Below are 13769 nucleotides of genomic sequence, written 5' to 3'. Positions count from 1 at the left end.
GCCAGACCTGGCGGGACCCCTTCCGAGTGAGAAGCTCCTCGATGAGCCCCACTGCCCGGGAAGTGATGCTCAAACTTTCCCCCCAAACCACTCCCACCCACCTCTGGTGGGAATATTTTTGAAGTCTTGTGTTTTATATTGGAAATGGACGGGACTTTGCTTTTTGCCCAGGGTTGGTTGTTTTAGCGTAAAAATAATATTTTTGTTCAACTCTTGCTGCAGGTCTGTTGTTGTTTGTCCCCTAGGACACAGTGCTTTGTTGGTCCTGTGTCTTCGAGTCCTCCCAACTCTGGTGGTGACCCAGTCGGAGAAGCTGGGACCGATCTGGGACAATGTCCATGCTCCTTGGCTGGCTTCAAGGCCTGAGGTCTGGCCTCTGTCACCTCTGCTGTCCGTATGCACCACTGGGACGGTCCTCTCCCGCAGCACAGGACCACATGCGGCCCCTCACCCAATTCAGGCTGCTTTAGGCCCCCTGCCTGGGGTTCCCCGGATGGCCCCCCACCTCCTCTCCAGGCCCATGTCTACTCATCCTTCAAGTCTCAACTCAGCACCCCCTCCTGCAGGAAGCCCTCTCAACCCCCAGGTAGGGCTCAGTGTGCTGCCTGTATCTTCCATAATGCCCTCTAGTATTGGGCTTGTTTACGATGATGTTCCTATCTGTCCACACTGTATTATCCAGGACTCTTTCATTGCAAATGACGAAAATCCAATCTGAGTAGTTCAAGCTGGAAAAAAGATGAGATCCGATGGCTCGCAAAACTGGGGAAGGCATGGGAGGAACAAGCCTCAGGGCAACAGGGATGTTAGGACCCTTCTGTGCCTCTTGTCTAACTGGCTTCTTTCTCTGGGCCAGCAGCCCTGGCTGCCTGTTCCCCAGGCAGACAGACAAACAGCTCCTAGTCACAGGAGAAAACACTATTTCTACCGGCTCCAGGTAGAAAAATTCCAGGGACGGTGTCTCGGCCCAGGGGCCAGGCTTTGGGTGCACGCACATTCGGGTAATCTGAGCAGGGCTGTGAAAGAAGGTCTGGGCCCATCGTTCAAACCTCGGGGGCTGGGGCAGGCCTGGGCTGTGGGTGGGGGAGGAGGGCTGTTCCCACCCCCCAGGCCTGAAGGGGAGGGACACACAGGGAGCCCTTGCTGCACCAGCACCGGGACCTTCCTTCAAGGGCGAGGCCACCCTTCGCAGCTGGGGTGACAAATGACCCACCCCGCTCTTGTCCTATGAATGGACCCGGCTGGAGCCAGAGCTGCGGCCTGTGCAGACCAACCTCTCAGGGCCTGGATTGGGTGGGAGGAGGCCAGGAAGCCAATGGAGGTGGGAGCAAACATGTGGAGGGTGGGGGAGCAAAAGGCACCCTGCTGCACCAGCCTCCCCTCGGGGCCTCCCTGGGGCTGCCAAGGGGGCCTGCTGGGCCCAGCCTCCGACATGTGCCCTCCTTCTGGAGCACGGGGGAAGGGGCGCTGGGAAGGTCGACGCCACAGTCCCACAGCCCCTTGGCACACACTGGGCCGCTGGGGTCAGGGCCTGTGGGTGGCCCGCCTCCCTTCGGGCTTTAGCACAGATAAACACACCGTGGGCGAGGCTACAGCAAAGCCTGGCAGCGGGGGCAGAGCTGAGCGCGGACATGTCCGGCTGCCTCGTGGGAGGCCTTTCCCCAGGGTGTGGGGCAGGCCCCGGTGTCGCTCTGCTGGGCTGGGCCGAGCCACCTGGGGGACCTGCCTCCCGGAGAGGAGCTGCTGAGTGAATTCTGGAATGGGAGCGGGAGGACAGGACGGCCTGGAGCCCGCTGAGAGAGGAGGGAGGGCAACAAAGGAGTCCCTTGTCCGGACGAAGGAAGCCTATTTCTGGAAGACTCACCTGAGCACTGGTTCTCGGGAAGCTTTCCACCAAGCGGCCCTCGGCCGTGGCCCTCAGAGGGGAGGCCGCAGCCCCAGCCCAGCCCATGGCTGCCTCCGTGTCCCCTGAGGTCCAGCCCAGGGAGCTCCCCGCCTCAGGGGACCGGCTGTCCGAGCCGGGAATGTCACCCGGTTCAAGAGACAGCAGCTGCACCTCCTGGGTCCTGGCCCCCTCGCCGCGTCTCGGGCTTTGTGAAAATCGCGCACGGGGTCCCGACGTCTGCAAGGATCAAGCCGCGGCCGAGAAGGGAGAGGCAGCGGGGGTGCGTGTTGGAGGCACTGAGGGTAATTTTAGCAGTTGGCTGGGGGGGAGCCGTGTCTGTGTGGGAGACCGGAGGCCACTCCCGGGTGTCGGCCCGTAACTCTGCTCTCGGCGCCAGTGGGCGTCAGGGCAGGCCGCCCGGCGGACTGGGCCTCTAGACACGGCCCTCGGTTTGGGTTTCTCGGGGGATGACGGCTTCTGAAATAACTTTATAATTAGAAAACCTTTCAGGGAGCTGTTTCCTTCTCTGGAACATGGAAAAACTGCAGAAATTATTATTTCTATTAACCAGACTGCCCTGATTTCTAAGGACCGACAGGTACTGAGTGAGACGTGGAAAGCTTTCCAGCACGTGACAGATCCATGTGGGTCTGGGGCCAACCCCCCCACCCCCATCCAGCCCGCTGTTCAGAGAGGGGCCCGACTCAAAGCCCCGTTAGGAGAGACGGGGCAGGAATCTGACCGGGAGAGGGAGCGTGGGCCTTGCCTTGAAGCTACGTCCACGCAGGACGTGACAAAGACTGAGAAAGTCTCAACTCACCACATCCAAGAGGGGGTGCAGGGGGGAGGCTGACGATGGGGTCGGGGGAGTGAGAGCGTTCTCCAGGCACCTCCGGGTGGGGCCACCGCGATGACCCACGCTAGACACACTGAAGTCGTCCCCGGGCCCCCAGGCAGAGCCATGAGCCCCACACCCTCTCTTCCTCTGGCGTCGCAGGCCGTCCAAATGCTGTGACAGGCAGGCAGCCACCTGCCCTCCCAGGACAACCTCCCAGGCACACACAGGAGGGTTGGCCAGGTTAGACCCAAGACACCCAGGTAACTTAGAATTTCAAATAAACAACAGATAATGCTTTAGTATACTGTGTCCCAAATGTTGCATGGGACATGTCTACTAAAACTGTATTTTCGTTCTTTATCTGAAACTCCAATTGGCCTGCATGTCCTGTAGATGTCCCTGCTAACTCTGACGACCTTAATGAAAGCAAGCTGAGCTCGGTGGGCTTCTGGGAGACACGGCCCCGGCTTCCCTGAATCGGTCGTGCTGAGGCTGCTCCCGCTCCGGGGCCTTCCACGGACAGGAGCCGGGCACTTCCTTGTTCTTTCGGATCTGGTCTGAGTTGGGAGCAGTGCCGGCAGACGTAGCGAGGAGGCCACTAAGGAATCTGCTAGTGGAGGGCATTCGTGCACAGCAGTCTCGGTGTTTGGATGGTGGGAACTGGCAGAGGGGACCGAGGAGGAGAAGGCGCTTCCCGAAGATGGGGTGGGAACTGCAAATAAAGGAGAGACTCGAGAGTACACGGAGCACGGGCTCCATGAAGACAGGGTCTTTGGTCCCTGCGGGATGCCCTGGGCTGGAACAGAGCCTGGCCTTGAGCCAGCAGCTGCTCAGTATCTAAGCCGAGCGCCCCTTCTCAGGGGCCTGGCCCCCTGAGGCTGGGCGGTGCAGGGCTGCGTGGTCAGCCTGCCCCCCCCCAAAAGTGCAGGTGGAGGGTTGCATGCAGCCAGCACACCGTGGAGCCCTGGCCTCGATGAGAGGGGGCACAGAGAGGGAGGGTGCGCATTCAGGAGACAAAGGAGACACAGTTATGCCTCCGTATTCCCGGATGGACGGGAGAAGGGGAGTTTGGGCGTCAGAAGTGTGGCATAGCTTGGGAAGGAGCCCACAGGAGGCAACATCAGACAGGAGCCAACTGGGAGAAACAGAGACCCTGGACCATAGCAAGATAAGAATCATAGAGCTACCAAAATCCAGAGCTGGGGGGGGCGGGGGGCAGGCGATGGGAAGCTGTGTGAGAGCCGGTGTCTCTACCTGTCGAAGTCAGCAGACCCCCAAATTGAAATTGGGGCACGGAGTTAAAAAGCCACATTAAAACCCAATGAGGACTCCAGCGTCTTAATGTTTTCAGAAACTTTTCGTGTTCAAGAGATGTTTTTGGAAATAGTACGTCTCGTGACGGAGCATTTATGTGGAGTTCAGCAATGCCTTCAATTTCAAGTAAAATTATTAATGCGCTAATGAAATTGAAACGAGCTTTAAGAGAAGGATCCTATCTTTACAAAATATTTTTATCTCTTCTATCGGTGTCCATGTCTTGCAAGAAGTTCACCTAGTGCCACTGTTGCTCATTTCCAGGGGACTGAACCACAAGGAATTCTTAAAAATGTTTTTTTACATTTCTTTGTGTACTTTTGGGCGCTGTTTTAGAATTCAGTTATAATAAGCATGCGTCATTTTTACAAAAACATGTGTGATTTTGTTTTTCTCTCCAAAAAAAGCCGATATGCGAAGATCTTACAGTGGTAAATGCTGAGTGGAGGTGATCTGCGTGGATGAGTCTTCTTACCTCTGCTTTTCTCTATTATTTTTTTCTTTCAGTTAAAAATAAATGCATACGGAGCAGCAGGGAAGGCATAACTGGTAGCATGAACCTAGTTTTGGGACTTTTATTTCCAACGATGCCTCTTCAAACAAAAATGTGATGACAGTGTCCACAGGGCCGCCAGGGCTCGGGACTAGAGAGGGGAGGGGAGTCCTAGCAGGGGTGTCACACATGCCAACGTCCAGTTGCCACACTGACCTCCTGGCCTTGCTCTCCGCCTGCAGTAAGCGACAAAGGCCCAGGCGTGGGGGACAGACCTTGCCTCGCTTCTGTCCTGCCCCCATCCCTGTCATCCCAACACGAGTGCTGGGCCCTGTTGCAGCCGCTCCAGCCCGCTGTTCACAGCCCGCTGTGAACATGGGAGAGATGCAGTCTCCCCTGGAGGGGATGACACGTGCCACGCTCCCCTCAGCCACGCCTGCCTTGTCCTCTACCCAGCAGGCCTCTCGCATCGGCTGCCCTGGCTTCGAGAAAGTCTGCCAACCGTGCCCTGGGGAAGCCTAGTGGTCCCAGGTGCCGGCCCTGTTCTCCTCTCCTCGCCCACAGACACCCGCCTCCGGGCCCACAGCAGACCGGGAACCTCTCTCAGTGACTCACCCCCAGGCCCCTGCTGGGGTGGCCTCCCTGCGTTACTGAGACGGCCCTACTCAGTAGCTCCCCCAGAAGGAGGCACAAATGTCTGGGCGTCCTGCGAACAGCGACATCTGGGGCTGTCCCTGAACTCTCGCAGCCGTAGCTGACGATTCGCGCCCTGCTCTCACGATCGGCCTCCAGCCCGTCGTGTACCGTTTACTGCCCGGAGACACGCGGAGCCTCTGCGGTCTTGGTCTTCAGCGGACAGCTGGGCAGATGGGGGAGAGAACAGAGGGCAGCCAGCGGCGTACAGCCACACTAGCCCCTTCTGTTGGGGGCCCGGCAGGCGCGCGGACGCCCTCCAGGGCTCTGGCTGTGGTTCTGCAGGGCTGGGGGCAGACTCTGGAAAAGACATGGAGGCCAGAGCTTTCTGAGCTTGTCCAGCAAGAGCTCCTTCGACCGTCTGCACATCCCTGCCTTCTGCCCTTCTGACTTGCTTTGCCAAAACGTCGGTCAATCAGGAAAATGGTCGAGATGAAGCAATAACCAACAGCCGAAGCGGTATAGCCCTGGGCCCAGCCAGCGCCCGCGGGGCTGCCGCGGCCTGACACAAGCCTGGCCCCAAACGGAGAGATCGGCCCTCCCGACTGGCTGCAGCCCCCTCTCAGGTCAGCGCCGGGTTTTTGCTGGGCCTCCTGCAACACCCAACAACCCTCCCCCGCCCCCAGCTACGGTGCCTCGTGCGCATTCCCTACCACGGGGGACACCCCTGTTTCCACTCACTGAAGCCCCTGCAAATGAATGGTCAGCAGGCGGAATCCCGGCCTGACTGGACCCTGGGCCTGGACACGACTCCTGGGCTCTGCTCCCCGTGGTGGAGCCCGATTTGACCAACTTGGCCACAGGTCCCCCCGAACCAGTCGCTGCAGCTGTGGGCATTGGGTGTCCTGACCCACCAGGACGCCTGGACACAAGTACCTGGAGGCTCCCCGGGCCGGGGCGGAGGGAGGGGGAGCAGGTACCCGTGACTCCCCGGGGCCGCCTTCACAGAAGCCAGCGGGGCCCCATAGTCTCAGTGTCAGTGGGCGGAGAGCCTGCCTCCCCAGGTCCCTGTAAGGACAGCACCACTGTCCCGGCGGAGAGTGGGAAACCCACACTGGTTTCTCCCAGCTCCGGGTCGCTTCCCCCAGGAAGCCTGTTCTCCACGTGCTTCCCAGGCAGAGGCATGGCCAAGAGCTGACTGCAGTCTCTGGTTTCCAGCCTTCATTACTGCCCGCAGTCTTCCCTTCTTCCCCTGGGGACTCTGGCATGTGTCTGTCCCCCGTGCCTCTTGGTCCCTGGGGACATCGCCCCTTCTGGGTGAGCCTGTGGCTCCTGTCACTGCCTTGTGAGGTCACCACCTCTGCTTGGGTCCCACAACCAGCAAATCTCTGGCTCATCTACCCCCAGGGGTTCTGCAGTTTTATTGGACTCCCCCCCAAATATTTATGTTCCTGGGAACATGACACAGGTGGGAGGTGAGAATCGGGCAGAGGACACAGAGAAGAGCAACAATGGCATCAGGCCCTACGGCTTTCAGCGGTGCTCCCTTGTGGCGTCTCCCTCTGGCCAATGGCTTCCCCAGCTGGGGGCTGCCAGCAATGCCGGAGGAACGGCTGCGGGACCCATGAAGTCCGGTCACCTGGCCCACGGCGGTCTCTCCCGGGAGGCCTGTGGGCCTCAAGCAATGGGATGTGGCTGGTTTGCCTAGACACACCTGCGTGTGCAGCAGGGACGGACGCAGGTCCTCCCTTCAGGACCTCACCGTCCCTTCCCCTCCGCCAAGCCCCACACACAGCACAACGACCAGGTCCATAACCCATACACCCCATCTCCCAGAGGAAAGAAGGAGGGCACGGATTCTGGCAAAACAACTTTATTGTTTAAAAAATAAATGTTACATTTGACATACAAAAAGTCATTTTAAAAACTCTGTTCTGAATGTGTCTCACTGTCTGAGACATCTTTAAGTGTCCACCGCTTCCATAAAAACCAGGGGCAGTTTCTCTGTGCGAGAAGACAAGGCACATTCCTGCTGCTTGGTAGAGAGGGGTTTTCACGCCTACGGTCTCCCCACCGCACAAAGGACACAGTCCCTCTGAGAAAGGAGCTTCCCTGTCTCTCTGCTCGCCAGGCAGAAGCCCAGTATGGAGTGTCCCAGCACCAGACAGAGAACGCCCGGACACGGTCCCGATTGCAACACACCCTGGTTTCCACGCTGGCCCCACCCCCCCATCTAGCTCTCTTGCTGTCACCAGATCAGCTCGGCCTTCCCGGCTGGAGACAAGGCCCAGCAGAGGCCCCGCTGGCTTCGGGACCGGGAGGAGGAGACTGTACAGGTCACACCTCGGAGAGCTGGATGGGCTCTGAGCCTTCACCTGGAGCTAACCCAGGGTCCTGTCCTTTCCTAGTTAGGTATCTCATGACATTTTATAACTGACCTTTCTAGACTTCCGTAGCGGTACAGCTAAAGACCCAAACTGACAAATTTATGTAGCGTCTGTTTACACTTCCACTTTCAAAGCGAACTACTAGCCATTCAGTATGCTCCCCTGGGCTCTCAGCAAACGAAAGTGTGTTTACCTGGCCCCACACCAGAGGGACAGAGAAGACGCAGAGACTTCCTGTAAAGCACCTGAGAGCAGGGTAAGGGTTTAGACAGAGACCATCCTTGGGAATCAACACGCAAGCAGAAGCATAATTCATCCAGACCTCCGCCCTGCCCACCTTCGGGTCACACACAGACACGGCCCCCACGTGTCTGCTTTGCAAACAGAAGCTCTCCGAAGCCTCCCGGGGAGGAACTTTACCCAAAGGGATCATTCCCCCAGCTCGTTAGAATTTCGGAAGTGCCGCCTCCGATCTCTTGCTGTTTCTGTCTCGTGCTGGCACCAGCACTCGGGAGTTGGCACCTCACTTAGCAACGAGCCGTGGAAGCCATGCTCACACCCCACCCCAAGAAGACATCTGCCACCGCACGGCCCCAGAAACACAGGCCGGTCTGGGCTCCCACTTGCTGCATCGGCTGAAGACACGTGTGGCGGGAAGACTGCCCTGAACCGGGGCGAAGTTCTGCCCTAGTGTTGACAGGGCACGAAGGGACCGGATGGAGACTGCACAAGGTGTGACACAGGGCACCCCACAGCACACGCCAGCCCGGGCCGGAAACACGAGACGGAAGCGGGACAGAGACGGTGGCGCAGGTGGGCTCCCGCTCAGCTGAGGGAAAAGAGGGCAGGCAGGGCCCCCAGGGGAAGAAATCCACACTTCCAACCAGGTGACAGCTGTCATACACCCAGAGACTCTGAGGCCGCGGGCACCGACTGAGACGTTCTTCCCTGCGATCCGTCAAGACGCCCCCTCGGGTTCCCGACACCGGCCCCATGCTGGTGCAGCTGGAGGAAGGGCCCTGTTGCTCGAGGAGAAGAGAGGTCACCAGAAGGAAGCGAGCAGCCCCTCGAGTGCCACCAGCCCGGGCTGCGGCTGTGGGCCCAGCAGAGGGTGGTGGGAGGCAAGGTACGAGCAACAGAGGCTGACAGCAGGGGACAGCTGGCAACACTGGGCGGCAGCAGCCCTCCCAAGGCCCTCGGCCCCTCTGGGTTTGTCTTTCAAGGGGCAGATGGGCGCGGATGGCGTTGGCCACCACAGGCCTTTCCCTGGGCCTTGTTCGTTCTCGAACATGGCACCAGGCAGCTTCTCCACAAGTGGACTACGTCTGCAGGGCCCCGTCTGCTCAGGATAAAAATCTGTCTAAAACTGACACAGTTTGCTTCTGGGAGACTACTGCGTGTACTTTTGTTGAAAAAAAAGTTTTTGTTGTTCCTAAAAACCAAATTGTAGGAAACCACCCCTTAAGGTCTTGTGGAAGCTTTTCCCCTCCTTTCTCTGTCACGCTGCCCTCAGCTCTCTGTCCAAACGGGGGAAGGAGGGAGCGAGGCCAAGCAGGAGCAGCTCTGGGCCCGGGGACGGCCGGCCTTCGGGGGACAGAGCCCGGGGGAGCGCTGTGCACCGCCAGGCCGCGGCCAGAGCCGCACTGCGCTAACCGGAGGCCCGCGTGGGGATGAAGCCCTGTCTGCACGGAGGCAAGAAGCAGGAAAGGTCCACACGACACGACCATTTTAACCTGCGGTTGCAGAGAACGGTGCTCCCAGATCAAACTCGGAGTCTAGCTCACAGCAAGCTGCAAAGTCCCTCGGCTCCTTCCCCCCAACGAACGGTGATGCGCGTGCCCGCCGCTCCCAGGTCTGCGAGGGCACACGGCCTTCGGCCCCCCGCCGGTGACCGCCCCTCCGGGGACGAGAGCCCTGGGAGGGAGGGGGCGCCCCGGGGCGGCAGCCGGCCCGCTGTCCGCAGACTTCAGTTCCAGCGTCAAAGCCGTCGGTAAACAAGGACGCCTCCACCTCCATCACCGGCTGCTCGGCCGCGTGGAGCAGACCAAGCCGCACAGCGCGTCTCGTGGGGCCACAGGGGCGGAAGCTGCGGGACGGCCCGCCCCGGCTCCCGTCCCAACGTGCTCCCCGGTGCTCCCCGCGTGAGCACCTCGGGGCCCTCGGCTCGCAGACGGGCTGAAGTTTAGGGCAGCATTTTTCAAACGATGGATCAACTCAATCTAGTAGGTTCTAAGCAGCATTTCTCAAACATGAAAAGTAGAAACCGGAGGGTCTCTCACGTTCTAAGGTGGAGAATTCCTTCATGGAACTGTGCGTGAGGAAGACTCACACTCAAATGCGATCGGATTCCAGAAGGAGGTGTGCTTCCGGCCGTGCGCCGGGGTCCAGAAAGGTGCAACACCATCCTTCCAGGACCGGACAGGGGAGCAAGCGGACGCAGGGGAACAGAGGCCTGTCTCCCGCGGTTTCGTGGTGTGGTTTCAGGACAGCACGTGGCCGCTCTGCCCCACCCCTGCCCCTGACGCACGGCGCCTTCCCAGGCAAGGCCCTCCTCTCAGACGGGAGGTCCTGAGCTCAGGCCGCACTGACTCACTCTTATCCAGAAACGGTGACATCAAGAGCCCGCTAGACCTACATCCTGCCGTGATTCTCCGCCGTGCGCAGGCCCCGCTTAGTGTTGCAACCAGACGGTGACGTTCAGGAACACTCGGGGGAGTGCTCAAGGCCGGGGCTCGGCGCAGGGATGGTGCGAGGGCGCCCCCCGGTGGCCACAGTCGGCACCTGGCCCGCAAGCACCCGCGTCCCCCCAGGAGCGCCGGGCCCCAGCGCAAAAAAAAAAAAAAAAAAAAAAGCTAAAATGCACAACGCAGACCCCCAGAGAGACTGCCCGACCCCGCACTGGGGCTCTTCTTTGCCAAGTGAGCTCTCTCGGTGTCAGGAGAGATGCCCTGTCCAGGCGGGTTATGGGAGGCCAGGGGACTTTTACCACGAGTGCCTTTCACAGAGAGAACCCCCGCTCAGGCACCAGAATTCTTTTAAATCCATAGCCTTGAAGAAAGTGTAAACAATCAAAAGCAGAGAAATACATCTGGCACCGCTCCCCCCCACCAAGGAAAGCCCTCCGGGAGACATCAACACCTGCCACAAGGTGCGACTTTAGAACAAGAGAGCAGTCACACGGGAAAAATCAGTCTCATTCCTTCACAGTCCGGTCTCGGGAGCATGACTACGTGGGCAGCTGAAATACTAATTAAATGTGTGAGAATATTTTTTAAGAGAATTTCAGAGACACCCCCCACACACATTACTGGCCCAGCGCTAATCGGGAACAGAGCACCAACCTCCTCTGAACAGAACTACCCGTTTGCTTTCCCAGGTGGTCAGTGTGTCAGCGGTGACGTGAGAGGCGGCGGGAGGGGCCAGCAGGCGGGCTCCATGCCCCCGAGAGGTCGTGCGAGGAGGCTGGGCTGCCGCCTGCCCCGGGGGGCTGCAAGCGGGTCAAGTCCCTGAGAAGCTGGTGGGCAGCCAGGAGGAGGCCCGGCTCCTGTGTGCTCAGATCAGAGCACCTGGATGGTCTGGACCACTTCCATCACAGCTCTCCCCACAAATGACGTGTCCCCATCACAGAAAGACTTCACTGGATCTTTCCTGGTAAAGCAAGAGGGTATACTGAGAGTGGAAACGCCCACCGGAAGTCCCCTGAGGTGTAAAGGACCCTCTGGAGTGAGGGATCCCTGGAATGGCCGAATCTTCCATGCCCACTATGTATCACGAAGGGGCTCGGCTAGAGAAGGGAGAGTGGGCAGCCCCCCCTCCCCCCGCCACACACACACGCAGAGAAGTTCATCTACAGAGAAAGGGAGCTCCAAACAACAGTTGCAAGATTTCTGGGACCTTTGAACTTCCTAGTGTTTCTTGTGGTGTTACTGCTACTGTCCTTCATCTGTCTGGGGGACGGCAGGGAGACAGAAGGAAAGGGAACCGAGAGAGACAGAGCACGAGGAGGCAACCACAAAGAGGCCAGGACAGTAGGCTAAATGTCAGAGGCTCAGGAAGAAGGGGAGGGATGGAAGAAATGCCAACTCAAGATTCCGGAGTTTCTAGCATTCTACTTCACGTGGGCTCTGTACCTGATGGACACCCGTGCTCCCTTCTCTCTACTCTCCATAGTTTTCTTTCTCACAGGAGCCAGTTCAAGGATCGCCCCCTCCAGGAAGCCTTCTCTGATTAACCCTAGCCATTCTACTGAAGTCGGGAGCTTGCACAACGTCCTATTTTGTGCTGGCTGGTGTTATTGTGTAACTGCTGCTGGTATGTTAAGGTGGATATTTCTCTCCTGACTTGGACTGGAAGCTTCTCAAGAGCAGAGACTCTGTTTCTTCCTTGTGTCTGTGTCTACCCACCATAACTAGATACAGACAGTCAAAGAGGTTGGGATAAGGCCTCCTCCTTTCCTCTCTGGGGGCTTAACCCTGAGGTGTCAGGTTCCAGAGAGCCAGGGCAGGTGGCAGGACTAAGGGGACGGGGACAGCACAGGGGAAAGCAAGCGGGGGAGCGAGCAAAGGCCAAAGGCACCATCATCCCAGAAAAGCCTCATAGTCCATATACCAAACCAGCTGGCCGGAGCTAGGCAGGACACCCGAAATGGGCCACTTCTTGGGCTCATGGCCCACGCGGCTCACCAGCATGGTGATCTCACGCTTCATCCTGCCCATGACCAGGACCGCCACCTTGCGGGCCCGGTTGATGAGGGGCAGGCTCAGGCTCATGCGCTCGTGCGGCTTGGAGGGGCTCCTGGTCAGCACCACCAGCTGCGTGCCCTCCAGACCGGCGGGCGACTGCGGGAACAGGGAGGCCGTGTGTCCGTCCATGCCCATGCCCAGCAGCACCAGGTCAAAGCTGCTGTTGGTCACCAGGGCCGAGATCTCGCTGGCGTACATCTGGGCGCCCTGGTCCTCCTCGGCACAGAGGCGCTGGTGCAGGTGCACCGGCATGGGGTGGACATTGTAGTGGGGGACCCTGACGTGCTGCAGCAGGTGAGCCTGTAGGCCCTGGAAGTTCGACTCGGGGTCCCGAAGTGGGACGCAGCGCTCGTCCACCAGCCACAGGTGCGTGTGGGCCCAGGGGAAGCCGTAGTGCCGGGTAGCCAGCTGCTCGAACAGGGGCACGGGGCTGGAGCCGCCAGACAGCGCCAGGTGGAACTCGCCAAAGCGCTGCACCGCCTGCACAGCTGTGGCCTCGATGTCCTCAGCCAGCTTCGCGATCAGCTCCTCAGGCCAGGCCGAGATCAGCGGGCTCTCCCGGTACTTGGCCTGGAGAACCTGGAAGTCGCTGGGCTTTGGAGCGGAACCTGGCCCGGGCACCAGCTGCTCCAGCTGCTGCTGGGAAAAGCGCAACTGGGTGCCACTGAACTCAAAGTCCAACAGGTGCCCGTTCTCGGTTCCTCCCGGGTAGAGGCGCGGGACCTCGTGGGCCAGGCTGTCCAGCAAGGGGGTCCAGAAAACCCAGGAGGCCAGCAAGTTCTCCGTGGTGATGAAGGAGTCCTTGCGGCCGTGGAAGATATGAGATATGAGGACAGAATAGGCGTCCTGCTCCCTCACGGGGCTGTAGGCATAGTAATCCGACAGAGGGCGGCCAAAAAGGTGGAGTCCGGGCCGGCCCTCCACTTCCTTCCAGCTCTTGGAGGGCAGGGAGGGCCTGAACAGGTTCTGACTGACCAGCACAGCCGGGCTGCCCAGCTCACCGTGTCCAATGTAGAAGATGATCTGCCGAGGCAGGCACTGGCTCTGGTCCGCCACCCAGCGCTTCTCGTTCTGGGCACAGTAAGCCTGGTTCCGGAACAAGATCCGCACGTAGCCCACTCTCTCATCCAAGGCTTTGCCAGACATCAGGAGGAAAGGGATGCCCTCCCAGCGAAGGTTGTCCATGTGAACGAGGATGCCTGAGGTGACAGGGCACAGCGGAAGTGACACTTGGGCACAGAGAACCCAGGACTTCCCAGTGCACCTGCCTCCCCTTCCCTACCTCCCTGTCAGCCCTTCTCCTCTCTGAGCCCCTCCTCTGGGCAGACCGCTGCCTTTGGAGCACCCCCGGCCTTGCTATGCTCAGCCTTTCTAGCATCTTCTCCCCGCAGTCAGTGCTCAAAATGCAGCCTCAGGGCCAGCTCAGACACCCACCTCCATGAGACGCCTTAGAGTCCTGGCCTTCCCCTGCTCCGAG

At 59.4% G+C, this 13769-nt stretch overlaps 1 protein-coding gene across 5 annotated transcripts in view; it reads right to left on the bottom strand.

Annotated features, from left to right (window-relative positions):
• Nucleotides 1-7020: 7020 nt before the first annotated feature.
• H6PD (hexose-6-phosphate dehydrogenase/glucose 1-dehydrogenase) overlaps nucleotides 7021-13769 on the bottom strand; it is a 30678-nt gene continuing 23929 nt past the window's right edge. For all 5 annotated transcript variants that reach the window (XM_044391504.3, XM_044391501.3, XM_044391502.3 and 2 more), the window contains one exon: nucleotides 7021-13491. In XM_044391504.3, coding sequence (XP_044247439.1) covers nucleotides 12128-13491 — 1364 coding nt within the window. In that variant the 3' untranslated portion in view covers nucleotides 7021-12127. The remainder of the gene's footprint in view (nucleotides 13492-13769) is intronic.

This window comes from Ursus arctos, unplaced genomic scaffold (genome assembly GCF_023065955.2).
Source record: "Ursus arctos isolate Adak ecotype North America unplaced genomic scaffold, UrsArc2.0 scaffold_32, whole genome shotgun sequence".
Classification (NCBI taxonomy): Eukaryota; Metazoa; Chordata; class Mammalia; order Carnivora; family Ursidae; genus Ursus; species Ursus arctos.
The sequence above is the reverse complement of the archived record's forward strand: the minus strand, read 5'-3'. Positions and strand labels throughout refer to the sequence as shown.